This window comes from Bos indicus, chromosome 4 (genome assembly GCF_029378745.1).
Source record: "Bos indicus isolate NIAB-ARS_2022 breed Sahiwal x Tharparkar chromosome 4, NIAB-ARS_B.indTharparkar_mat_pri_1.0, whole genome shotgun sequence".
In the NCBI taxonomy this organism is placed as follows: Eukaryota; Metazoa; Chordata; class Mammalia; order Artiodactyla; family Bovidae; genus Bos; species Bos indicus.
Window position 1 is genome coordinate 119,891,735 of NC_091763.1, and position 26,968 is coordinate 119,918,702.

At 52.4% G+C, this 26,968-nt stretch overlaps 1 protein-coding gene across 1 annotated transcript in view; it reads right to left on the bottom strand.

Annotated features, from left to right (window-relative positions):
• Positions 1-1,573: 1,573 nt before the first annotated feature.
• Positions 1,574-26,968, bottom strand: part of VIPR2 (vasoactive intestinal peptide receptor 2) — a 69,867-nt gene continuing 44,472 nt past the window's right edge. The window contains exons 6-13 of the mRNA XM_070788528.1: positions 14,585-14,726; positions 10,370-10,520; positions 9,329-9,389; positions 8,314-8,383; positions 7,726-7,817; positions 3,561-3,690; positions 3,433-3,474; positions 1,574-2,849 (exon numbers count right to left, since the gene is read on the bottom strand). Of these exons, the coding sequence (XP_070644629.1) occupies positions 2,676-2,849; positions 3,433-3,474; positions 3,561-3,690; positions 7,726-7,817; positions 8,314-8,383; positions 9,329-9,389; positions 10,370-10,520; positions 14,585-14,726 (862 nt within the window). The 3' untranslated portion in view covers positions 1,574-2,675. The remainder of the gene's footprint in view (positions 2,850-3,432; positions 3,475-3,560; positions 3,691-7,725; positions 7,818-8,313; positions 8,384-9,328; positions 9,390-10,369; positions 10,521-14,584; positions 14,727-26,968) is intronic.

Sequence of the window (26,968 nt, forward strand, 5' to 3'; positions counted from 1 at the left end):
AAACAGGTGACAGACGCACATCGTCCACAGTCTATGCTGAGTCTCGCCCCCGTTTCCAAGAATAAACGCATTAATCTGTAAACTTTCAGCAGGGCCTGAGTCAGGTAGGCCGGCCACCTGGAGCAGCGGCTGGCTCCCTGACGCCTGCATCAGTGGGTCGGGCTGAGGCTCAGGACCAAAGGAAAAGCTTTCCGTAAAGAAGAGATGCTCACCGTCCTCAAGACTGAGGACAGGCAGATTGGAGTGAAGAGAGAAGGGAAGCCCACCGATGCGTCAACCACAGCTCGGCCAGAGCGGTACTGCTCCCACCTCTTCCTGGGCCACGCCTGCCGGGAGCCCAGCGCATGCGCAGGGCCCCCGATTTCCGGGCCGGGTGTGCGGGAGTGCTGGCGCAGACGCAGAAGCGCGCAGACGCAGAAGCGCTCAGACGCTCATGAGCGGGGTGGGGCGGGGTGGAATAAACCTGGCGTGTGTGCAACGGAGACTCACGCAGCTGTTAGGGGTGAGTCCGCACACATCTAGACAGGCAAGATCCACACACGTCTGACCCAATGGAAAGGCAAGTTGCAGAAATGTCTGTACAATATAACGTACTCTCCACGAGGAAGAGAAGAAAGAGTGTGAGAGAGGGAGAGAAGTTTGCATGGGCCCAGAAGAAAATGTCGGGAAAACACCACGCACTCATGATGGTAATATTGAGTTCCCGAGTGGTGAGAGGCAGATGGCGGATGGAATTCACAGCTTTTTCACTTTTTAGCTAATATCTGCCTCTGATGTTTGAGCTTTGGTAGCTCCTCTGAATAGCTTCTCTAGTCTGAAAATGGCACCACCGGAAAAAACTGCCGTTCGTGATACGAAAGGAAGGCGCTGGCTGTTTCCGTCTATAGAGGTGGCGTCTTCTGCAAAGTGGCCCCTGGGCACACACCCGCCCCCACGGTGTGCGTTCACTTCAGTTCCCCAAGTCTGGGACAGACCTGATGCGAGTCCTCACGAAGGTCCTTCCACCAGCAGACATCTGACAGAGTCCTGTCACCTGGAGCCTGGGGCTCTTAGAAACCACCAGAGGCGGGTCTCCGCTCGTTTCTGTCTTCTCTAGCTCTGCCTCTGGAGATCGCAGGTGCGATGCTTTGGCACTGTGCGATATTCCCCTTGGAATGAGGCGGTTTGACTGAGCATGGGGTTTATTAGAAATAGATTTTGTCTATCTGTGGCACAAATGCCACAGTTAGGAGTTTGCTCGCAGAAGGCACGCACACACGCACACACACGAGAGCACGTGTGTGCTCAGCCCTGCCCTGGTGAGCAGGTCCCCAGGTTCCATGGAGCGGGGGTGTGTGTCTTGGGAGCGGCAGCCCCCTCCCCACGTCCAGGGGTGCCGGGAGCCCCTGCATGGACCAGGCCTGTAAGGAGCAGTCCCGACTGGTGCCAGTGCCCGGGAGGCGATGGCGTCCAGAGGCCTGAGCTGCCGCCCGCCCGCCCCCACCGGCCCACCCTCCGCCGGAGCTCCTCTTCACAGGCGGGAAGGCTTCCTCCGAACGTCCTCAGGATGTTGATGCTATCAGAGTCAGCCAGCAACAGACACGAAATGGGTTTTATTCAAGCGGCCACGCACGGCGGCTGGGGCACACTCCAGGCACACGTTTACAGCACTTTGCAATGACACGTTGGGCGCTTTGGTCACCTCTGTCCTGCTAACGGGGAGTGACAGGCAGTCTCCCCCCTGCTCCCATTGGGCCGGACCACCAGTCCTAGGCTCGTGGCCTTGGCTCCGGCAGCTGACAGACCCCCGGGTGCTCATCCAGCACCCCCGCCATACGGCGGCCCTGAGAGGCTTGCTCGCTGTCTGAGCTGGGACTCTGCTGCCGGGCCCCCCGCGGCTGCCCCAGGCTCTGGGCCAGGCTCCTCTCACCGGGGGCCGGGCACACCCCCAGGGGGCCTCTGCTGGGTGACAAGCCTCCCAGTCTTGCCCAGGCTGTCCAGCCTACTCCTCAGCCCAGCCCTGTGCCCCGGCCCCGCTGCCCAGCGCCGGCCATCCTGACGACAGGCACCCACGCTCAGGTCTGTCTGTGATGCCCCAAGACAAAGGCTCCATGGTCTTGTTGGTAAGGGGGGCCTGATGTCACAGAGCGGCTGGAGAACTGAGCGCAGCAGCAGAGAGGCGAGAGTCCCGATGTGGCGTGAGCAGGGCGGGGCCGCGGGGCACCCAGGGGTGCGAGGCAAGGGGCCCAGCTGGGCTTGCAGGAGGCTCCCTGGAAGCCTCGGAGTGGGTGGAGGCCCACGTGTCCCGCACCCAGCGGGGTGGACCGCCCCTGTGACTAGGGGTGGGAGACCAGCGGTGGAGGTCATGCAGAGACGGGGTAACCACGTCCCTGAGGGCCAGCGCCCCAGCTCAGGCCTGCGCCCCCCGAGAACTGGCGCTGAGATCAGAAACCCCTTCCTTCTTCCACAGTCGCTGGACCCAAGTCCTGGGTTCCACCACTGTGGTCTTTGTTATTCTCTTTGGAAATGGGCCTGTCTGCCAAACGTGTGAAGTACAAAGTGCCCGGCTGCTGGCGTTTGACAATCGTGAGCTTTAAGTCCCGGGTGTTTTGAGGTCCCCCAGTCCCCCGGGGGCTCAGCTAGGCCCGGCTCCGGGGGCCAGCGCCGAGTCCGCTCGGGCCCCCACTGAGGCACCCTTAGATGACCGAGGTCTCCGTCTGCAGCAGGGACGGGGCCCGGGAGCCGCGGGGGCCCTGCAGGGCGCCGTCGGAGCCGGTCCTGGAGATGGACGAGCTGTGCAGCCGGTAGTCCCGGGCGGAGGGCCGGCTGGGCCACAGGCCGCGCCACGTGCGTCTCAGCTCGCTCTGCACCTGGAGCGGGGCACGGCCGCACGGGCTCAGCGGGCGGGAGCCGGGGGCCTGCAGCCCCGGAGCAAATCTCCCCCTGTGGCCCGCTTCTGGGTGTGGAAGCTGTGATGTCCGTGGACGGAGTCAGGCGGGCTTGGGAACCAGGAGGGGACAGGGACTCGGGGAGTGCCAGAGAAGAGTGCTCTGACCCGGAGCCGGAGGCAGCTGAGACGCACGGGAGGGCTGAGCGGAGAGCTATGGGCACTGGCAGTGGCATTGACCCCGGCAGGGTGACCCCCAGAAGGTGGGCCCGCTCCAGATCTTTTCAAGTGAAGTCGGTCAGTTGTGTCCAACTCTTTTGTGACCCCATGGACTGTAGCTCACCAGGCTCCTCCGTCCATGGATTTTCCAGGCAAGAATACTGGAGTGGGTTGCCATGTCCTTCTCCAGGGGAGCTTCCTAACCCAGGGATTGAACCCGGGGCTCCCGCGTTGCAGGTGGATTCTTTACTGTCTGAGCCCCCAGGGAAGCAGGTCCTTTAGGGGTGTTTTAAGGAATCCCCCACGAGCCGGGAGCCTATGCTTCCCTGGGAGGCCAAAGGACTCACCTCGCTGTTGAGGAAGCAGTAGAGAACCGCCACCACCAGGCCCTGAAAGGGAGAAGGTACTGGTCAGAGGCCACCGGTCCACCCCCCGCCACCCCAACCCCCGGGACTCGTGGCCCCGCCCACCGCACCTGAAAGGATCCTAGGCACAACTCGAACAGAATCTGGTACTTGGAGGAGATGCGGATGGGAAAGACAGCGAACACCATGTAGTGGACTCCAAACAGCGGGATGAGCAGCAGGGTGGACTTGGCCAGCCTCCTGCAGCGGAGAGAGTGGTCATGCTCTGGGCAACCGAGGGCCTCCCTACGCAGCCACACCTCTGCCCATCCCAGGAGAGTGTGCAAAAGCAGGGGCAAGCACCACTCTGCCCCACAGAGCAGTAAAGCCCTCTCGGGAATCTTGGCCAATCGGAAAGGGCGGCACTGGTCTGAGCAGGTCAGACAGCCCTGTGTGTCCCTCGTTTAGAAGCAGAGACGGGGCAAGCATCCCCAGCATCCAGAGGATGGGGCGAGTTTTAGTTTCAGATCCAAAGAGCAGATGCTGCAAGGCTGCCCCTGGGCACAAGTGAGACCGTGTCCCCCTGACGGCCATGGACAGGTCCTGCGGGCGACCCTGCTGTGGGGCCCAGACATCTGAGGAGTGGGAGAGCTTGGACCCTATTTCACTTCCCTGCCGGGGAGCTCTTACCCTCTTAACCAAAGAGCAGACTTTCTTCTCACTGCAGTGGTGTTGAAAGCAAGACAGCTGAACTCAGTCCTACCTGCCCCCAAGCCTGTCCCACGCCCCAACCAGGTACAGGTCATTTCCGCTAAGTCAGCATTTCCCAGGCCCCAGCACCGGCCCCGGCACCACCCGAGGCCATGCTGAAGTGGGCCTCCTCCGACTCAGCGTCCGGGTCTCAGTGCTGAGTCCTTCTTCAAGTGCACAGAGGTGCTGCAGCTGCTGAGCGGAACCCCCTCGGAGAAACTGCTGTGAGCCAGGAACTCTCACAGCTGCACACAAGAGTCATCGGGGGGGCTCTTCAGACTTGGAATCCAAACTGCACCCCATCCAGTTACGTCAGGTCTCTTCGGGTGACCTGGCCTCTTCCCGGGGGAGTCCCCGTGGCTGTATCTGATGCAGTGACCCCACCACGGTCTGAGGGTCAGGAGCCCTGGGGTCACCGGGAGGACGGGCAGGCAGGCAGGCAGGGGCTGGGCCCCCTCATGACCCCAGCAACCAGCCACCACCCGGATGACCAGCCTCATCCTGGCAACGTGGAGGGAACCAAGGGAGGGGTGCCTCCGGCTCCTCCCCACCTGCTCTGCTGGGTTGGCACCACCCAGTACTTGGCAAGACCCTGATGCTGGGAGAGATTGAAAGCGGGAGGAGAAGGGGATGACAGAGGATGAGATGGTTGGATGGCATCACCAACTCAATGGACATGAGTTTGAGAAAACTCCAGGAGATAGTGAAGGACAGGCAGCCTGGCGTGCTGCAGTCCATGGGGTCACAGTCAGTCAGACACAACTGAGCGACTGAATTGAACTGAACCGAATACTCAGAAAGAAGTCACCACTTTGCTGACGTGTTTTGAGACACCTACAGAGTTCACAAGGGGTTTCCTTGTATTGGGTGATCTGCACAAGCTCTGCCCCAGCTGCACGCGTGACCAGGGCCTCACTGGGCGAGGAGGCCTCAGGACCCCCCACCAGCATGTACAGGCCTGACCGTCTGACCATAGCACACGGCAGTCTCGCGGGCTTCAGCACCGCGGCCGGTGTCCACCCGGCAAGTGAGGCTGAGGTTCTGCAGGGACCAGCCCATTAGGCAGATGTCAGAGAGACCTGCCTGGACTCCTGCAGTTGAGACTCTGCTGGTCTCTAGAAAGGGGGCTTAGAGGTGGGACTCCTGTGCCTGGGGATCTGCCACTTCTGTTATGAGATGGAGACAGAAAACACACCAAAATACAGCCAGGCGAGCATCACAGATGTGCTCTGCCTTTTTTGTTATTCTGGAAAAAGAGTAGATTCTATTATCCGCATCTTCAGGGTCTGCAATTCCTGCCCCCATTTGCCTGAACCCAAGGCTGGACCAGCTGCACCAGCCCCTCCACACTGGACTAGTTTTAGTTACACTCGAGTCGCAGACTTTATTTTTCTTTATAAATTCTTGATAGATTTACAGAGTCTTCCAGTTCCTTTACAGAGTTCTCAGTCCTTGTTAATTAGCTGGATGAGGGTGGGTGATTACTTAAACTCTGCTCTCTTTCTAATGAGGGAGATGATATCCACCTTTCTGTTACCATTCAGGCAACAAACACCAGTTCAGTTCAGTCACTCAGTCGTGTCTGACTCTTTGCGACCCCATGAATCACAGCACGCCAGGCTTCCCTGTCCATCACCAACGCCCGGAGTTCACTCAGACTAACATCCATCGAGTCGGTGATGCCATCCAGCCATCTCATCCTCTGGCCTCCCCTTCTCCTCCTGCCCCCAATCCCTCCCAGCATCAGAGTCTTTTCCAATGAGTCAACTCTTCACATGAGGTGGCCAAAGTACTGGAGTTTCAGCTTTAGCATCAGTCTTTTCAATGAACACCCAGGACTGATCTCCTTTAGGATGGCCTGGTTGGATCTCCTTGCAGTCCAAGGGATTCTCAAGAGTCTTCTCCAACACCACAGCTCAAAAGCATCAATTCTTCAGCACTCAGCTTTCTTCACAGTCCAACTCTCACATCCATACATGACCACTGGAAAAATCATAGCCTTGACTAGACAGACCTTTGTTAGCAAAGTGATGTCTCTGCTTTTCAGTATGATGTCTAGGTTGGTCATAACTTTTCTTCCAAGGAGTAAGCATCTTTTAATTTCATGGCTGCAGTCACCATCTGCAGTGATTTTGGAGCCCCCCAAAATAAAGTCTGACAGTGTTCCCACTGTTTCCCCACCTATTTCCCATGAAGTGATGGGACCAGATGCCATGGTCTTCGTTTTCTGAATGTTGAGCTGTAAGCCAACTTTTTCATTCTACACTTTCACTTTCATCAAGAGGCTTTTTAGTTCCTCTTCACTTTCTGCCATAAGGGTGGTGTCATCTGCATATCTGAGGTTATTGATAGTTCTCCCGGAAATCTTGATTCCAGCTTGTGCTTCTTCCAGACCAGCCTTTCTCATGATGTACTCTGCACAGAAGCTAAATAAACAGGGTGACAATATACAGCCTTGACGTACTCCTTTTCCTATTTGGAACCAGTCTGTTGTTCCATGTCCAGTTCTAACTGTTGCTTCCTGACCTGCATATAGGTTTCTCAAGAGGCAGGTCAGGTGGTCTGGTATTCCCATCTCTCAGAATTTTCCACAGTTTATTGTGATCCACACAGTCAAAGGCTTTGGCATAGTCAATAAAGCAGAAATAGATGTTTTTCTGGAACTCTCTTGCTTTTTCGATGATCCAGCAGATGTTGGCAATTTGATCTCTGGTTCCTCTGCCTTTTCTAAAACCAGCTTGAACATTAGGAAGTTCACGGTTCACGTATCACTGAAGCCTGGCTTGGAGAATTTTGAGCATTACTTTACTAGCATGTGAGATGAGTGCAATTGTGTGGTAGTTTGAGCATTCTTTGGCATTGCTTTTCTTTGGGATTGGAATGAAAACTGACCTTTTCCAGTCCTGTGGCCACTGCTGAGTTTTCCAAATTTGCTGGCATATTGAGTGCAGCACTTTCACAGCACTTTCACAGGATTTGGAATAGCTCAACTGGAATTCCATCACCTCCACTAGCTTTGTTTGTAGTGATGCTTTCTAAGGCCCACTTGACTTCCCATTCCAGGATGTCTGGCTCTAGGTCAATGATCACACCATCGTGATTATCTTGGTCGTGAAGATAATCTGAGTCGTTATTAAGTACAAGGCCCACATGAGGTGTTACCTGGACCCTGTGGTCAGACAGGGAAGACAGAACCAAATATAAAATGCAAAGACGTGTGGCCAAGGAGAAAGGTCAGGGTACAAAAGAGGAGAGTGGACAGACACTTGGATACCCAGCTCTCCAGAGGCTGTGCACACTGGCGGCAAGGGAAGCACCCAGCCTGAACAATGGCCTTGGCGACGCTGCCCTTGGACAGGTCACTCCAAGTCTAGGGGTCCCTGTAAATTGGCCCAGGGCACACTCCTGTGGCTAAAGGAGACGACGTGGGGTCATGTGTGGGTCCCCAGGCCCCAGTTTCTCTGCTCTGCACACACGTACTCCAAGTTGTCAGGCCGCGTGCGGCTGCTGAGGGTGGTTCGGAGCTGGCTCAAAACACATACTCACTTGTACTGTGACTGGTCGTTGCCACCGACATCTGGGGACGTCAACTTCTGCAGTAAAATTCGTATAATGCTAACAAAAAGGATGAAATTGACCTGCACAAAAAGAGATGACATTTCAGGGTGTGAAGTCCCCCTGCAAGGGAGGCGGCGAGGCCAGGATGTCTGCAGCTCAGCCCCGCCCAGGGCCCCACTGGCTCAGGAGCGCCAGTGCCCTGCCCAGTCAGGTCTGCTCCCCCTGCCCGCCCCCCAAGTCAGAGCAGGGCAGTCTGTCTGTGGCGTCACCTATGTGTTGACCCCAGGCTGCAGCAGTTTAGTTGAGAACATTAAGACGTGCATTCCACAGATGGAAATCCAGTTCAGATCCAAGGCTGCACACTTTGGGGAGCTGACTGTGCCCCCCTCCAAAGGTGCATCTCCCTCTTGCCCTCCCCTTCCTCCTGATGGTGGGCCGAGCCACCCGTGGTAGAGCTCAGCCTGGGATTCTTGTCTCGAGAGGCTGAGTGGAACGGGGCCGTCTGTATTCACCACAGGGCTCTCTGCCCAAGTGCAGCCTGGTGGTAACTCAGGTTTCCACACAGAAGTCACTTACTATAATAGAAATTAAAATTGGTGTTCGTATAACCCACCAAGGAACACTGTGGTCATTGGTATCCCAGCAACTATTGAAGAAAGAGAAGGAAAATCACATTATCACGGATTCCATCTACAAACGAAGCATAGGAGGATAACACAGGCCTGTGGCTGCACCCCTTCCGAGGGGCTTGCCAAACCAGCCGGCACCCCCACCCCCGCCACGATGAACCCCTGACTCACAGGTTTGTTGGGTGGTCCCTCCTGACCGCCACGCCCTGTCTCCGGGAGGAAGCTGGGACAGCAGGCTTGTACAACGCCCCCCCCGATTGCCTGTTAACTCACACCCCTCCCAGCAGAACAGACCCACCCTTGTTCTGGAGCCTGGCTGGTTCCGACAGGAGGGTGTGGAGTCCTGGAACTCAGTGTGGCCTGTCTAGACCTGCAGCCCCGGCCTCCCCTGCAGGTAGAGGCCCACGGCAGTGCGTGAGCAAGACTGAGCTGGAGAGCTGCCCAAAGAGCCAGGGACAGAAGCACACCAATAAACTGGACCTGTGTGAGCGCCAAGCTTGGGGTGTTTGTTACTGGCAGGGGGCGGCTGGGAGGGGGCGGCAGGTGGACCCGGGCCCGCATGAGGCACAGCAGCTGCTGCGCTCCACGGTGGGAGCTGGGGTGCCTCAGGCTAGGCACGGCCTGCCCCACCGTGCACACAGCAGAAGCCTCTGGGCCTGGCCCAGCCGCAGGGCCTCAGAGGGCTGAGCCCGGATGCCCTCCTGCTGGGCTCCCACTTGGCTCCGGGCCACACCAGTCTCCCTGAGACGTAGCTCTGTCTCTGCCTGGCGGACCCCAGGCCCCGCTCCACGGCCAGCCCCCATTCAGCTCCACCTGCTCCGTGGCACCTGTCCGAGGTCCCCACCCTGAGTCGCCCCCCTGAGTGTCCAGAGGCTGCCTTCTGCCTAGACACAAAGCTGCCCTCCGGCTCCCCAGGCCCTCTGTCAGCAGCGCTCCCCCTCAGCCACAGGCACAGCACTCACCCCGTGTCCTCCAGCAAGAGCCGAGCCACAGTCCACGCACCCGTGCAGACAGTGGGGATGCCTGCAGAGAGACACCCGGTCACCCCGGCCCGGCACTGGCCACCTGGACCAGCCCGATGGGGACGCACACGGGAGCCTTCGTGAGCCCCCTGCCAGCAGGGACAAGGGCTTTCTGACGGACAGATTAATGGAAACTCTTCATAAATATGGAGAGGGCAATGGCACCCCACTCCAGTACTCTTGCCTGGAAAATCCCATGGACAGAGGAGCCTGGTGGGCTGCTGTCTACAGGGTTGCACAGAGTGGGACATGATTGAAGTGACTTGGTGGTGGCGGCAGCAGCTTCATAAATACACACAGGCTTACCCTCATGCCTTACTAAGCAGTGAAGATAATTAAATACGAGTTTGAAGGCTTCACAGGCCTGAAACGCATGTGTTTCTGGATGTTGGTACCAACGTGCTGGAGAGGCTGTGTCCCGACTTGGCAGAGACCTGAAGGGGCGCCCCTCACTGCGAAGGTGGGGCCCGCAGCTTCACCCCTTTCCGATTCCAGCTTAGGCAGAGCCCCACTGATGAGCGCGTTAGGGGAACCTCGCTGGGGACGGTCTCCCTGCTCCTTCTCCCAGGCTCCTTCTTTCTGGTTCTCCCCCAACCCCCCGCCTCGGTTGGGGTTCACCCCAGGAATGAGAGTCACAGTGGTTTTAAACCAGGTTCTAGGGCTTCCCTGGTAGCTCAGCTGGTAAAGAATCCTCCTGCAATGTGGGATACCTGGGTTCAATTCCTGGGTCGGGAAGATACCCTGGAGAAGGGAAAGGCTACCCACTCCAGTAAGAATACTTAGAATTCCATGGACTGTGTAGTCCATGGGGTTGCAATGAGTCCGACACGACTGAGCAACTTTCACTTTCATTTTCTGGCTCCCAAAACATTAAGGTGTTGACTCCCTTCTTCCGGGGCAGCCCAGGGTTTTTCTGAGCGGAGAGCGTCTCTGTGGGTAGGTCCGAGCCAGGGGCACCTGGCAGGCAGGGGGAGTCCTCACCCCATCCGATCAGGAGGTAGGCCCGGAAGCGCCGGCCAGGGGCGAAGATGACCGCGAGCAGGGTGTGGAGGTAGAGCCCCTCCACCAGCAGCCAGTAGAAGTTGGCCATGATGCAGTACTGGAAGAAGACCAGGCTCAGCTTGCAGCCCACCTGCACGGGGAGGGGCCGCGTGAGCGCGCGCCACCACAGGCCCGGCTCCGGGCCCTGCTGTGCAAGGAGCGCGGAGGTGCCTCCCGGAGGCGCGAGAGTGTGCGTGTGCGCGTCCGGCGAGGCCTGCAACCTGCGGAGGGCGACACGGGCCGGGCAGACGCACACCACGCCCGAGGGGACGGTCACCCTGGGTGACGCGTGGGGCCCGGCCCCCCTCCCCCTGCCGCCTCGTCCCCACTAACCCTCCGCTCACTCCCACTTCCCTCCTCTCTCCCTCCTCACTGTGTACTCTTTTTTTTTTTTTTTTTAAGTGGGTCAAAAAAAGTTTATTTTGAATATTTAATTAAAAAAAACCATACCTATAAGGTGTGCTACAGAAACTTAGATACAAGGATTGCATATAAAACCCAACCTAACCGTGGTAAAGCAAATGCACTTCAGGAAAGAAAACGCGTCCCTTGTGGTCACTGAGGTCCCAACACCCGAGCAGTTCCACAGGGTCACTCAGGAGGCTGCTGAGCAGGCCTCCCAGCCCCTCCCGGGGGACGGGCTCCCCACAGCAGCCCAGGAGAGCTTCACTGTGTACTCTTAACAAGAGACAAGAAGTAAAGGAAAAAACAAGAGAAACCACCAAACAAAATATTTCCTCAGGTGTTTAGAAAGGGGAAATTTAGGCTTTAGGTCACTAAGCTTATATAAATGCACCGAAAACAACCCCCAGCACGTTTAGTATTCTGTATCTTTACAGCCTGCAGCCCAGATACATACTTGTGGACGGATGGGCTGGATACACTGAGACGTGCGGATAGACCCGCCCACGTGCACTTGGTGGGCGGGCAAGAAACGCCTGGCAGCCCTTCAGGCAGGCGCGGCTGCACATCTCCAGGCCGCTCGCTGCCGGTGCCTGGCACTAGGTTTCTCTCGCTCTGTTTCTTTCTAAGGCGGTTAAGCTTTACCAATGCCGAGTGTGGGGCGGGGGCCCGGCATGTGGAGGACAGCAGGGCTGGGCCCGGTAAGTGGAAAGAGGCACGCTAAAACCCATCGATGAGACCCCGGGACTGGCGCCCCTCGCTGGAACACTGACAGAGGCCGGCCTGGGTGTCGGGGAGAAGGAGCCCCCCATCGATGAGACCCCGGGACTGGCGCCCCTCGCTGGAACACTGACAGAGGCCGGCCTGGTGTCGGGGAGAAGGAGCCCACGCCCGAGGGTGGAGGGGCCCACGGTGAGCCCTGCTGGCCGGGGCAGGGGCATCCTGCACACCGGGCGCCCACGGCGACCAGCTCTGCTTGTTACAACTTAAATACATGTGCCCTTCACTGCCTCCAGCCTCTCTCCAGTCCCCCCTGACCGAGTGGTGGCAGAAATAGAAACCAAGGTGTGTCTGTTACTGGCGGGATGGTCGCACAGACTACGTCACACCTTCCAGATTCAAAGTAAGAGACCCTGGGACCCTGGTAGACTCAGAGTTTCCAAGATACACTGTTGAAGGAGGAAAAAAGACAAAGTGTGTTTAACATGATTCCAATTCCTTCTTCTTAGTAAAAGGTTTAAAATGCCATGTCTGCACTTCTTCACTGCAGCTCATACGCCATCAACACACTCCAAGGGCAGAGGCTCTGGGGTGAGGGGCTGTCTGCTGACCTTCAGTCGTGGGAAGGCCGAGAGGCCAGCGGCCAGGACTGCACCCTGCTTGGTTCCCAGCGGGTCCTTGGCCAGTCCTGTGCCGTCTGGGAGCCTCTACCACCCACGGCAGCCAGGCGTGCAGGGCGCTGAGCCCCAGGGCCTGCAGGAGGTCCTGCTGAAGGTCAGCTTCGGGTGGCCCTCGGGTCGCTTCTTTTCTCCAGACTGCAGCCAGTTTCCACGGTTTGGATGAAACCCAAGCCAAGGAGCAGCAGGGAGGCGCCCGTGTGTGTGGGCTGGCCTTGGTAGGGACGGAAGCCGGGTTCTGTCTCTAGGTCCACTTTATGAGCCAGTACAGCTGGCTTCTTTGAGGGCCAACCCCTTGCAAAGGACGAGGAAACTGCACCCACATCCATGACTGTCCAAGGCACAATCCGGGGTCACACCTGGGAACGCTTGCCTCTCGGGCCCTATGGGGACATAAGCAACTCCCTACGGTGCTGGGGAGACTTACAGCGTCCACAGGTGCTAAGAGCAAGCAAACAGGAGATCTTACTTAAATGTGTGGAAGTGACGGCTGCAGGGCTGGGGAAGGAGGCTTTGTCACCTCTGCGGGCCTGAAGCCCGGAGCCCTCACTGCTCAGCGAGCAGCAGAGGTGAGGGCCACGGCCACGGCCACTTTCGTGGTTTCTGGTGTCTTGTGTGCCAGCTGCCCCACACTCGAGGACGTGGGCTCCCCCAGCACCACTCAAAGCCCCTGTCTTCAGAGCTGTCCTTCCAGGGTTGGAGCCAAACTTTCTTGATGGGAAAGAATGTGAAGAGTGTGTGTGTGCCTGGGTGTGGGCACACATGGCTATGTGTCTGCATGCACGTGTGTGAGCACACACTGCTGTGTGTCTGCATGCACATCTCTGAGCACACACATGGCTGTGTGTCTGCATGCACATATGTGAGCACACACATGGCTGTGTGTCTGCATGCACATCTCTGAGCACACACATGGCTGTGTGTCTGCATGCACATATGTGAGCACACACTGCTGTGTGTCTGCCTGCACGGGTGCACCTGTGTGTGTTGACAGGCTCTGCTCACTTCCCTTTCTCCTGCTCCCTCTCCCCTCTCTGCCCCTCTATTCTATCCTGGGCTGTGGAGCCCAGGACCCTCGGCAAAGTCAGGCCCCCAGCCCAACCTCCTGCCCTCCTCTCTGGGAGTGCCCCTGTTCAGATGTTTCGGACCTCTGAGTTTGCCCCTAACGCTCCAGGCAGGTGGGACTCGGGGCAGGGACATCCCAGTTCCCATCCCTCCACCCCCACCTCCCTCAGCCTGGAGCCGGCCAGGTCCTCTGTCTACACAGCAGGACAGCATACTGCTCAGGTCAAGGGCCTGGTGTCCATGAGTCCATCAGGGTCACTACATCCTTTAATGAAGGAGGAGCTAAGTAAGGAGGGCTCCTTGGAGCAGAGTTCTGAGTAAGGCAGAGAAGCAGCAGAAGATTTCTCAGCAGGAGGAGAACTGGGTCTCCCGGGTCCTGGCCTCTGGGGGACCCCCGTCTGTGCAGAGGAGACTCCATCCCGGGACAAGAGCCCAGGGCTCCCCTTCCACCTGGGGTGGGACGTCCGAGTGGAGGGCCGTGCTGCTGATTTTACTGTTGCAGTCAGTCCACACGCCTCGCGGAGGGACTGTCCCCAGGGTATATTAACCTGCGGGCCGGGAAGCAGCTGCTCTAGTGTGGTAAAGGCTTTACTGTCTTAGAAAGACCCTGATTCAGACTTCTTCAGTCCAGAGGAATGGAGTCAGCAGATGGGTCCATCCATGCCGGATGCCAGTGGAAAGCCGGCTCTGGCTCCGCGTGGAAGAGCCGACCTGACCGGGTGACATGAAGAACCCGGACGAGGGAAGCACTGGACCGCGGCACACTCCATGAATGCACCACACTGAGCTTCCTCCTAAAGCCCCACGAAGTCCACCGCATGCCCCGCCTGCACCGCACAAACTCCCAGTCCGGGCGATCCCTGCGCGGCCCATTCACCGCACTGTGTCCCGGGCAGGTGCCAGGGCCACGCTCCCCCAGGTGGTACCCGTCCTGCCAGCTGGAAGCATCCACCGCTCAGAATCCCGGACACAAGGGAGAAAACGGCGTCGCACGTGCCCACCCGTGTCCCTTTCTTCCAGCCCCCAGCTGCTGCTGGTCCCTTCGGCGGTGCCCTCGAGCAAGTCTGGTTTTGCCTGCATCAGCGCTCAGGCCGTGACCTCCCAGCGGGCAGTGCCTGTGCCCCCACTCACGGCACCTGCCGCCCTGAGTTGCTCTGAGCGCAGGCCGGACCCCACCCCACCTTGACCGGGGCCTCGGTGAAGCCGGCTCTTGACCTCATCACAGACGGAGGTCGGTGGCGGGCAGGAGTAAACAAGGCTGCCTAGAGGGCCCGGCCCCGTACAGCCTTACCCAGGAGGATGGCAGGTCCAGGCAGTGCAGCATCCCAGAGCTGGAGTACAGCACGTCGTCCTTGACCAGCACCGAGACGGCCCGCAGGATGAAGGACAAGAACAGGTTCAGGTGGATGTAGTTCCGGGTGCAGTGCAGCTTCCTGCCGAGGGGAGGTGGGGGGCGCGTGGGGGAGGGGCGGGGGGCGAGGAGGGCGAAGGGGAGGAAGGATGGGGGGGTGGGGGGGTGGGAGGAGGGGTGTTGGGGGGCGGGGGGCGAGGAGGGCGAAGGGGAGGAAGGATGGGGGAGGGGTGTGGGGGAGGGGTGTGGGGGGATGGGGGTCGAGGAGGGCGAAGGGGAGGAAGGATGGGGAGGGGTTTGGGGGGGCGGGGGGCGAGGAGGGCGAAGGGGAGGAAGGATGGGGGAGGGGGGTGGGGGAGGGGTGTGGGGGGACGGGGGTCGAGGAGGGCGAAGGGGAGGAAGGATGGGGAGGGGTTTGGGGGGGCGGGGGGCGAGGAGGGCGAAGGGGAGGAAGGATGGGGAGGGGGGAGGGGGGGCGGGGGGTGAGGAGGGCGAAGGGGAGGAAGGATGGGGAGGGGGGAGGGGGGCGGGGGGTGAGGAGGGCGAAGGGGAGGAAGGATGGGGACGGGGAGGAGGGAGGGAGGGGTGTGGGGGGGAGGGAGGGAGGGAGGGGTGTGGGGGGGCGGGGTCGAGGAGGGTGAAGGGGAGGATGGGGTGGGGGAATGGGAGTCATGGGAAGAGGGAGGAGATGGACAGTTAAACACTTCGACAGATGCCTGTGTGGCTTTAATCTTAAAGCTTCTTTTTTATGGAAGTGAACAATGTTGAAGACTCTTGAGAGTCCCTTGGACTGCAAGAAGATCCAACCAGTCCATCCTAAAGGAAATCAGTCTTGGGTGTTCATTGAAAGGACTGATGTTGAAGCTCCAATCCTTTGGCCACCTGATACAAAGAACTGACTCAGAAAAGACCCTGATGCTGGGAAAGATTGAAAGTGGGAGGAGAAGGGAACCACAGAGGATGAGGTGGTTGGATGGCATCACCGACGCAATAGACATGAGTTTGGGTAGACTCCAGCAGTTGGTGATGGACAGGGAGGCCTGGCGTGCTGCAATTCATGGGGTTGCAAAGAGTCAGACACGACTGAGCGACTGAACTGAACTGAACAATTTAAGTATTCCTTGTGTATTTAAGATGGTTTCTGCTTTGCATTACGGTACACATTTTTGGGTATCAATATTGCCCTTTGTTTCTGACTTTGCACCTTAGAGCAGAGTCCTAGAAACAGGGCTTTGGGATAAATGTGGACAGCACAGCCACGGCGCATCTGAGCCTGCAGAAGCATGCCCCACTTCACAGATGTGAACACCATGTGTCTCTGCAGCAAACTTCCTGCAAGACCACCTCAAAGGACCTGTCTTTGAACAACTTTATGTGGTATTTGCTTCTCTAAAACATGTTAAGAACATTTTGTTTATAATCATTTTACAACACATAAATTCTGCTTTGGAGAAGACTTAATTAGATATTTGATTTAACTCTGACTTTTTATTGTTTGGAGACAAGCTGTTCCACACAAATGAACTTCCAAGATCATTAAAACATTAACTCCTTAAGTTGAAGTAGAGTTTACAAATTTGAAGGATATTAAAAAATATATTCTAAGCAGACTTCCACCTGTGGCTCCAAAGAGAAACTTATCTGACCTCTCTCCCATGTCATCCGTGATTTAAAAAGTTGTCTACAGAGCTCTGGAGGGCAGCTGAGGTGGCTGGGATCTAAAGGACTAGGGCCCTGGTGAGGAGGGAGCATCAGGCACTGCAGCCTCCTCTCATCTCCTGGCTGAGGGTTAACCCAGGTTTTAGGGCACAGCGCTGATTACAGAGCGGAGGCCCAGAGCTTGTAACAGCGTCACCAGATGGAACGGACGACAAAAGACGTCAAGGGCTTTCAAGGCAACAGAGTGGAGAAAAGGAAGCCACAGGGAGCCTCAAATTCTGCAGGCAGTTACCTAAGAGATTTTCCTTCTCTTTTTTTCCATTTCCCAAGGTGTTCATTTGTTGGATGAGTAGAAGGATTCCTAGGTTTTCATCTGAAACCCCTAAAGGGCTGTGACTTAGGAATAATGACAAACCAGCCTTCAGAGAGCCTAAAATGCGGCCTTAGATTGACTCAGTCCCTGCCTGGCTCAGGCTTGTCTGCCCATCTTGCTAGAAAGAGTAAATCCTCTCTGTGGTATGATACCATCTAAAGCCTCTATGATTTAATTATATGTAACTTCAATAATCAATTAATAAATATGCCAGAAATAGTACCAAATGATCAAATGCAGTTAAAAATGGAAAAACAAAAATAGAATAGATAGAGATCCAGATACTGGTATTTTAAGACATGACTATAAAATGTCTCTGATTAATATATCCAAGAAAATTAGAGGATGGTGCGCTAATAAATATTTCCCTTTACTTCTGACTTAGTGCCGAAGAATTGATCTTTTGAACTGTGGTGCTGGAGAAGACTCTTGAGAGTCCCTTGCACTGCAAGATCAAACCAGTCCATCCTAAAGGAAATCAGTCCTGAATATTCATTGGAAGGACTGATGCTGCACCTGAAGCTCCAATACTTTGGCCACCTGATGTGAAGAGCTGACTCACTGGAAAAGACCCTGATGCTGGGAAAGATTGAAGGCAGGAGGAGAAGGGGATGACAGAGGATGAGATGGCTGGATGGCATCACCGACTCGATGGACATGAGTTTGAGCAAGCTCCAGAAGTTGGTGAGGGACAGGGAAGCCCTGTGTGCTGCAGCCCATGCGGTCACAAAGAGTCCGACACAACTGAGTGACTGAACTGATACTGGCTAGAGGATGGAATTAATTGTAAAAATCAAATGGAAAATTGAAAATTTTAAAAAACCCATGAAATTAAGAATTAAATAGCTGGGTTTAAATATTAGATTAGACACAGTAAAATAGAGTATTATTATAAGTTGGAAAACAGATTGGTAGACTGTGTCTAAAGTCCTGCATGCATGTGCACTTAATCGTGTCTGACTCTTTGCAACCCATGGACTGCAGCCTGCCACACTCCTCTGTCGATGGGATTTTCCAGGCAGGAATACTGAGCAGGTTGCCATTTCCTCCGCCAAGGGATCTTTCCAACCCAGGCATCAAATCTGTGTCTCTCGTGTCTCCTGCACTGACAGGATTCTTTACCACTGAGCCAGCTGGGAAGTCCATGTCTAAGGTAGAGAGAAACGAATTAATGGAACATAGAAAGAAATAAGAGGAAGTATACAGGAAATGTTGAAAATATTTATCATGTGAAAATGGTGTTTCAGAAAGAAAGGAGAGAGAGAATAAGGTAGAGGAAATATTTGAAGAGCTGCTGGCCAAGAATTTTTGAAACTGATAAAATATAATAACAGATTAAAGGAATTCCACTAACCCCAAGAAGGAGGATTACACAGAAAACCACACTAAAGCCCATGACAGCAAAAGTGCTAAAAACCAAAGACAAAGAAAAAAATCTTCAAAGGACCCAGAGAAAAAGACTCATCCTTCAGCAGCATTATGGTGAGACTGGAAGCTGACTTTCAAAAGAAATAACGATGTATATCTTCAAAGTGATGAAAAAGTGTAACTGCCAACAAAGAATTCGGTCCTCTCAAAAATATCCTCAAAAGTGAAGGCAAAATTAAGATGATTTCAGGCAATCAATAGCCATGAGAATTCATTGCTGGGAGGCCTGGTCTCCTAAAAGGAGATCTTCAGGGAGGAAGTTGACCCAGATGGAAACGTGAAGATGCAGGAAGGAAAGACAGACAGATGGGCAATTCTAAACAAATACTGCGTTTGAAAATAACAAAAATAGTGATCACGCATGTGGCATTTAAAATATGTGCACAATTAGAATACATGACAATGACGCAGAAGTCATGAGGCTGAAGGGAAGGCTTGAGTTACCTGGAAGAGATGGAAATAGTAACTGGAGGTTAATGCCTGTGAGACACGGATGCACTTAGTTAACATGAGGTGGAAACCAGAGGAAGAAGCACTGAATATACGACTAACGATCCAAAAGGGAAACACTGGAATAATAAAAACACTTGACAACTTAAAAACAAACACGAATAGAGTGCAGGGGCCACAGAACAGCTGAGACAATAGCGAAGAGATGGAGGCAGACTGAAACCGCAGCTTGCCAGCAAGCAGTCGGAACGTGAGCGGAAGACACTGTGTGCACGACTAAAAACAGACTGGAAGTAAAGAACAAATCTCAATTAAGTGGAGCTTACAGAACACGCAAATGTAAAATAGGGATGAATCTTGCAGATATCAAAGAAAAGAAGGCAGACATAGCTACACTAATGTAGACTTATTTTTAAGGCAAGGCGCGTTACTAAACACGGACAGCTTACAGGAAGACAAAACATGAAACGGGGGTGCCCCTAACAAGCAAACAGTGAAATAAATAAATGGAGATATAGTTAAGTCCACAATTATAGCTGGAGATTTTAATACACGTCTCTCAGTGACTATAGAACACGTGAAAGTGTTAGCTGTCCAGTCGTGTCCGCCACTCTGTGACTCCACGGACCATAGCCGCCGGGGAAGTAGTTAAGCGAAACAGTAAAATTTAGAATATTTAAATAACACGATTGATAAATGATGGAAATGATATATGTAGCACACAAACCAGTAACTGTAGGATTTGCACTGTCTTAAAATGAAAATGAAACTTTGACTAAAAAAGACCAGATTCTGAGTCACAAATCAAATCTTAACAAATTTCAGAGGATTTAATTCATGTGGTATGGTCTCTGATTACCACAAGTTGAGCCAGAAATCATTAGCAAGCTGAATAGAAAACTAATAACAGATTGGAAATTAAACTATAAAATTTTATAGTTAAAAGATAATCAAAAGAAGAGCTTAGAAAAACTATGACTAAATGATAATGAAAAACACATCTTTAAACTTGAAAGATGGGAATGAAGCAGATCTGAGAGGGAAATTTGTAGATATAAATAAAAGCAGTTTAAACAAAGGAAGGCTGAACATCTAACTTAACAAGCTAGAAAAAGAACACCAAATCGAAACCAGAGAACACAAAAGGAAGGAAGTAATGAAGATAAGAGGGCATGTCAGTAAGTTAATAAATGAGCATACAAGAGAAAAAAGTCAAAAGCTGGTTCTTGGAAAACACTGATAAAACTGATAAAACTTTATACAGTATGATTCATCAAGATACAAAGAAGGAAAATAACAACGACCAGTGTTGTTCAGTGTCTGACTCTTTGCAACTCCATGAACTGCAGAACACCAGGCTTCCCTGTTCTTCACAATCTCCTGGAGTTTGCTCAAACTCATGTCCATTGAGTCGATGATGCCATCCAACCATCTCATCCTCTTCACCTCTTCTCCTCCTGCCCTCAATCTTTCTGAGCATCAGGGTGTTTAGTCAGCTGTTCTCATCAAGTGGTCAAAGTATTGGAGCATCAGCTTCGGCATCAGTCCTTCAAAAGAATATTCAGTGTTATTTCCTTTAGGATTGACTGGTTTGATCTCCATGCAGTCCAAGGGACTCTCAAGAATCTTCTCTGACACCACAGCTCAAAAGCATCAATTCTTTGGCGCTCAGCTTTCCTTATAGTCCAACTCTCACATCCATATACGACTACTGGAAAAACCATAGCTTTGACTATACGGACCTTTGTCAGCAAAATAATGTCTCTGCTTTTTAATATACTGTCTAGGTTTGTCATAGCTTTTCTTCCAAGCAGCAAGCATCTTTTAATTTCATGGTTTGCTGTCACCGGCCACAGTGATTTTGGAGTCCAAGAAAAGAAAACCTGTCACTGTTTCCCCATCTATTTGTCATCAAGTGATGGGACCGGATGCCATGATCTTAATTTCTTGAATGTTGAGTTTTAAGCCAGCTTTTTCACTCTCCTTTTTCACGTTCATCAAGAGGCTCTTTAGTTCCTCTTCACTTTCTACCATTAGAGTGGTATCATCTGCATATCTGAGGTTGCTGATACTTCTCCTGGCAATCTTGATTCCAGCTCGTGATTCATTCATTCCAGCATTTTGCATGATGTACTCTGCATATGAGTTAAATAAGCAGGGTGACAATCTACAGCCATGATGTACTCCTTTCCCAATTTTGAACCAGCCCATTGTTCCATGTGCATTTCTAACTGCTGCTTCTTGACCTGCATACAGGTTTCTCAGGAGGCAGGTAAGGTGGTCTGGTATTCCCATCTCTTTAAGAATTTTCCACAGTTTGTTGTGGTCCACATAGTCAAAAGCTTTATCATAGTCAATGAAGCAGAAGTAGACATTTTTCTGGAATTCTCTTGCTTTTTCTATGATCCAACAGATGTGGGCAATTTGATGTCTAGTTCCTCTGCCTTTTCTAAATCCAGCTTATACATCTGGAAGTTCTTGGTTCACGTACTGTTGAAGCCTCATTTGAAGGATTTTGAACATTGCCTTGCTAGCATTTGAAATGAGTGAAATTGTGCAGTAGTTTGAACATTCTTTGGCATTTCCTTTCTTTGCGATTGGAATGAAAACTGACCTTTTCCAGTCCTATGGCCATTACTGAATTTTCCACATTTGCTGGCATGTTGATTGCAGCACTTTAAAAGTATCATCTTTTAGGATTTTAAATAGTTCAGCTGGAATTCCATGACCTCCACTAGCTTTGTTTGTAGTACTGACTCCCATGGCTCACTTGACTTCACATTCCAGGAGACGACTCTACACATGGACATCACCAGATTGTCAATAGCAAAATCAGATTGATTATAATCTTTGCAGCTGAAGATGGAAAAGCTCTATACAGTCAGCAAAAACAAGACCTGGAGTTGACTCTGGCTCAGATCATGAGCTCTTTATTGCAAAATTCAGGCTTAAATTGAAGAAAGTAGGGAAAACCACTAGGCCATTCAGGTATGACCTAAATCAAATCCCTTATGATTATACAGTGGAGGTGACGAATAGATTCAAGGGATTAGATCTGGTAGAGAGAGTGCCTGAAGAACTATGGACAGAGGTTTGTAACACTGTACAGGAGGGGGTGATCAAAACCACCCCCAAGAAAAAGAAATGCAAGAAGGCCAAATGGTTGTCTGAGGAGGCCTCACAAACAGCTGAAAGAAGAGAAGCTAAAGGCAAGGTAGAAGGGAATGAAATACCCAAGTGAATGCAGAGTTAAAGCCTTCTTAAGTGAGCAATGCAAAGAAATAGAGGAAAACAATAGAATGGGAAGGACTAGAGATCTCTTCAAGAAAACTGGGCATACCAAGGGAACACTTTATGCAAAGATGGGCACAACGAAGGACAGCAAGGAGCTAACAGAAGCAGAAGAGATTAAGAGGCGATGGCAAGAGTACACAGAACTGTAGAAAAAAGATCTTAATGACCCAGATACCCATGATGGTGCGGTTACTCACCTATAGCCAGATATCCTGGAGTATGAAATCATGTGGGCCTTAGGAAGCATTACTACAAACTAAGATGACCAATACCAGGAATGAAAAAGGAGGTATCAGTATAGCTCTTACGCACGTGAAAATATAAGAGATATAGATGAAATGAACAGATTCCTTGAAAAATACAGCTTATAATTAACATAAAGAGAAACAGAGAATTTGAATCATCCTATGTCTGTTTTTAAAAAATTGAACCTAAAAATAAAGCCTTCCCACATGACAGTCCTCCACCCAGATGGCTTTCCTGGTGATTCCACAAACGCTACAGAGGAAGCAGCGCCTTATTCAACCTTCACTGTCCCACAGAATAGGAAGGACGGCACTTGCTCATTCACTTGTGGGCCAGCATAACCGTCAGAGCAGAGCCTGATTTTACAAGAAAGGGAGTTATAGATTAAATTCATGAGTGTAGACACAAAAGCCCTAAACAAGACATTAGTAAACTAAACCCAGCTACATAGTAAAAGGATAGTACATAGAACAACCAAGTAGGAATGAAAGGGAGATTTAATATCAGAAAATCTCCCTATATAATTTTCACATTAAATGAACTTATGAGAAAAACCCCCTACTTATGTCAATATATGCAGAAAAATTATCACAAAATTCATAACCCATTCATGATTAAAAATTCAGAAAACTGGGAATTGAAAGGAGTGTTCTTAATCTGATAAAGAGTATCATCAAAATATCTGTAGTGAATTTCCTGCTTTACAGTGAAATACCTAAAGCTCCCACTGTGAGCTCAGAAATAAGGGCAGGGGCTCTGCTACCGTCACCTCCAGTCACCAAGACATGAGCCGCACATGGAAGAATCCAGATGGATTTACCTAATAAGTATAAAATTCATAAATTAAGCAAGGCTGCTGAAGCAAGATTAACACACAGAAATCACTTCCTTTTCTGGAAAGTTAATACACACATGTATACAAGAGCATAAACAAGGACTTTGGCATGACTATCAAAAGACGTCCAAGACATTTACTCAGAAGACCACAGAAGAGTACTGAAAGAAATTAAGAAAGCCCAAACCAAGGGAAGGAGCTCCTAGAGTCATGGCTGGGTGATTTAAAATGGTGAAGGTGTCCAGTCTGTCCAAGCTGATCTACAGATTCAATGCAATCCAAAATGAAATCTCATCAATTTTTTTTAATGGCTACTGACAAACTGATCGATTATGGAAGTGCAGATGACCAACCTCTTCGTAATGAGAAACAAGAGTTGACAGGCGTACATTGCTGGAAATCAGGGCTCGTTATAAGGCACAGTGGTTATAGCCACGCAAAAATGGCAGGGGAGAGAGGAAGGGGCAGACAGGACAGTGCGCAGTCCTGCTGCCGCCGCCGCGGTGCCCTGGCACAGGCTGGCTTTCCAGGCAATGGCCTTGGAGAAGCTGAATACACACACAGAGAAAGCACGTGAATCTCAACCCCTACCTCTCACCACCCACAAAAACAAACCACCCGTGGATCATAACCCAAACACAAGAGGTTAAACAATAAAATTTCTAGATGGTAACAGGCTTAGGAAGCTCTGACCATAATGACAAAGAGTCAACAGACTTGATTAAAATGAAGAACTTTCACTGATCAAAAACCTCATCAGGGGAGTATAAAGTTGAACCACAGTGCTGGAGATACAATCTGTAATTCCCAGGGCTGACAAAAGGCTGCACTTCAGAACTCCTAAAAATTAACTTAAAAAAAAAAAGAGAGACAGCTGAATAGAAAAATGAGCAAACACTTGAAATGGTACTGCAAAAAAAAAAAAAAATTAAAAAGTTTCCAAACATGATATCATGATCCACCAGGGAAATGCAAATTAAAAACACAGTTCTATATTATACAGACCCAACTGCATGGCAACAGCTTTTAAAATTGGGATAACAAATGGTGTGGGAGATGGAGTAGAAGGAATCTTCACTCAGCAGGTGTGAGTGTGCAGCACCCGGAGAGAAAGAGTGTGTGCATGGCTATGATCAGGCACGACGTATGATTATAAAACAGATGGGAATATAAGGGGAGGCGTGCACACACTCACACACCCGAAGAAGTGTGTACATGTGTGCAGGAGACGGCACATGCTGTTCACAGCAGCACTGCCTGTCGTCAAACAGCTGCCCCGAGCTCCATGAACACTGGATGAGTAAGTGAGCCGTGTCATCTTCACACAGGACAACCACGCGCAACAACGCGGGTCCATCTCCCTGCAAAGTGCTGAGTGAGGAGCCCCGAGACTGCGCATGCCTCCCGTGAGTTCTAAAAGAGTCAAATTAGCGCTGCAGTCAGAGCTCTGAGTCGCCATCACCTGCTGGGAAGTGGGAGCTGACGGACAGGCGGTGTCCCAAGCCCGGCTCTGGGGCTGCTCCTGCTGGGCCGCGGCCTGGGCGCTGAGCTCGTGGGGAGATGGGTCTCAGCGTGGGGAGCCCTACCCAGGCCCTGCTGCAGGCTTCACTCAGGGAAGGCTGTTCTCTGTGTAACGGACCACAGGGGCCTCAGTAGTGAGGTGTGCTCTGCGTGTGCAACAGACCCATGGGGCCTCGGTCGTGAAGTCTGTTTCATGCGTGTAACACGCCCACAGGGTCTCAGTCACGAAGTCTGTCCCACATGTGTGACACGCCTGCAGGGCCTCGGTGGTGAAGCCTGTTCTGCGTGTGTAGCACGCCCGCAGGGCCTCAGTCATGAAGTCTGTTCTGTGTGTGTAACATGACTTAGTAATGAAGCCTGTTCTGTGTGTGTAACACGCCCACAGGGCCTCAGTAGTGAAGTCTGTTCCACATGTGTGACACACCCGCAGGGCCTCGGTGGTGAAGCCTGTTCTGTGTGTGTAACACGCCCGCAGGGCCTCAGTAGTGAAGCCTGTTCTGTGTGTGTAACATGACTCAGTAGTGAAGCCTATTCTGCGTGTGTAACATGACTCAGTAGTGAAGCCTGTTCTGCGTGTGTAACACGCCCGCAGGGCCTCAGTAGTGAAGTCTGTTCCACATGTGTGACACACCCGCAGGGCCTTGGTCGTGAAGCCTGTTCTGTGTGTGTAACATGCCCGCAGGGCCTCAGTAGTGAAGCCTGTTCTGTGTGTGTAACATGACTCAGTAGTGAAGCCTATTCTGCGTGTGTAACACGCCCGCAGGGCCTCAGTCGTGAAGTCTGTTCCCTGTGTTTGGCACACCCATGACTGTGTGAACAGATTCCTGAAGGTGAATGGGGTGCATGTGGCTGTGGATCCGACCCTGCCATCCCCTGTTCAGCAGCAGGGCCTCCTTCTCAAGTTGCTACAACTGGGATCAAGAGCACTCACCTGGTGGAGGTGCTGTAAGGACCAAATTATTAATAACGACCCTGAGGAAACGCACAGCACGGGCTGGAGCAATCACCGCAGCTGCTCCTGGGCCCGTGAGTAAAGGCCCGTGAGCACATGCTGGACCCCGGGACGCGGTCAGGAGCACAGCGACCGACCGCCCACGACTCCCGCGCAGAGCTGGGCCCTGCGCCGGCTCCCAAGTCTGCACGCCCCTGGACGAACGAGACGCTCCCTCTCTGTCTGCAAAGTAAGGTCGTGGTGGCTCGGTCCTTTCTCAGCCTCTGGGCTGTTTTGGAGAACAAATGTTTGGTGACCGCAAAGAAGTCTGTTTCTTGGGTGTGGTGACCAAGACAATGGGGCGTGTTATTTTTATAACGTGGGTTTTAGACTCAGCTGTCTCACAGCTCTCTGGGGGTGGCGTGACCAGGCGGACAGAAACCCAGACGGAAGGTGGAGCCCAGCCTGCAGCTGTTCCTCACTGAGCCAGCGGCGCAGTGACTGCCACTGCAGGAGTGTGCTGCCCGTAACCAAGCATCTTCTCCTGCAGAGAAGATGGTGTTTGATATGCATAAAGCCACCTGAGATCCTCCTCACGGGTCATGACCGTACTTGCAATAGTTAAATAGGCCGTGAAGGACAAACCCGAGGGAGACTGTTGATGTCAGTGTTAGTCGCTCAGTCGTGTCCGATTCTTCGTGACCCCACGGACTGTAGACCGCCAGGCTCCTCTGTCCATGGAATTCTCCAGGCAAGAAAATCAGAGTGGATAACCATGCCTTTCTCCAGGGGAATGTTCCTGACCCAGGGATTGAATTTTGCCAGCTGAGCCACCACGGAAGCCCCATACTGATATCAAGTATATGGTTTGCTCGAGATAGGAGCTCTGAGTTTTTTCTCATTCAAGTTACCCTGTGCCAGCTTACCTCCTTAAATTTTTTTTTCTGTATTAACAATTTCTATATTTTAAAATGTACAGTTAAATATAGAAGATAGCAGAGCAAATAGTAATAATATTATATCAGTTTCTTAAAAGAGTTTTTTTTATCATATACAACGACAGGTCTTCCCTACACTTTTCAAAGTGCAGTTCTGGATTAAAGGCACTGCCTCATTCTTCTTGAGAATGATCAGCCACCTGTCACACCTGAGATGCCTGAACGGAGAGAAGCACCAGCCAACAGCTGCTGGGATCTCGTCTACATGCTCCGTTGCCTCCACTCACTCATTTTCTTCCAAGAATGGATCTCCTAATTTTTAAAATTCTCCATTTGCTATGCCACTGATGTTATCTGAAGGCTGACCGACACCTGATCTACATTTTAGCAGAGAGAAAGAAGACGTGGTGTGTGGAGGAAAAGGAAAAGGAGGGAGTCTTGCCAAGAGAGCACCCACACGGGGCTGGAGGCCTGGAGGCAGCGGGCCGCCCACGTCTCAGCCGACGGAATCTGAGCTCTGACCACCTACTGTCTGACAAAGGTGCCCAGAAGGTCTGCACAGTGTCCCCGAAATCAGGCGCGTGTGGGCCCCCGACCCTGAACAACTCGTCACAGTCTACGCCATGACGACACCATTTCCCTCTGTGTC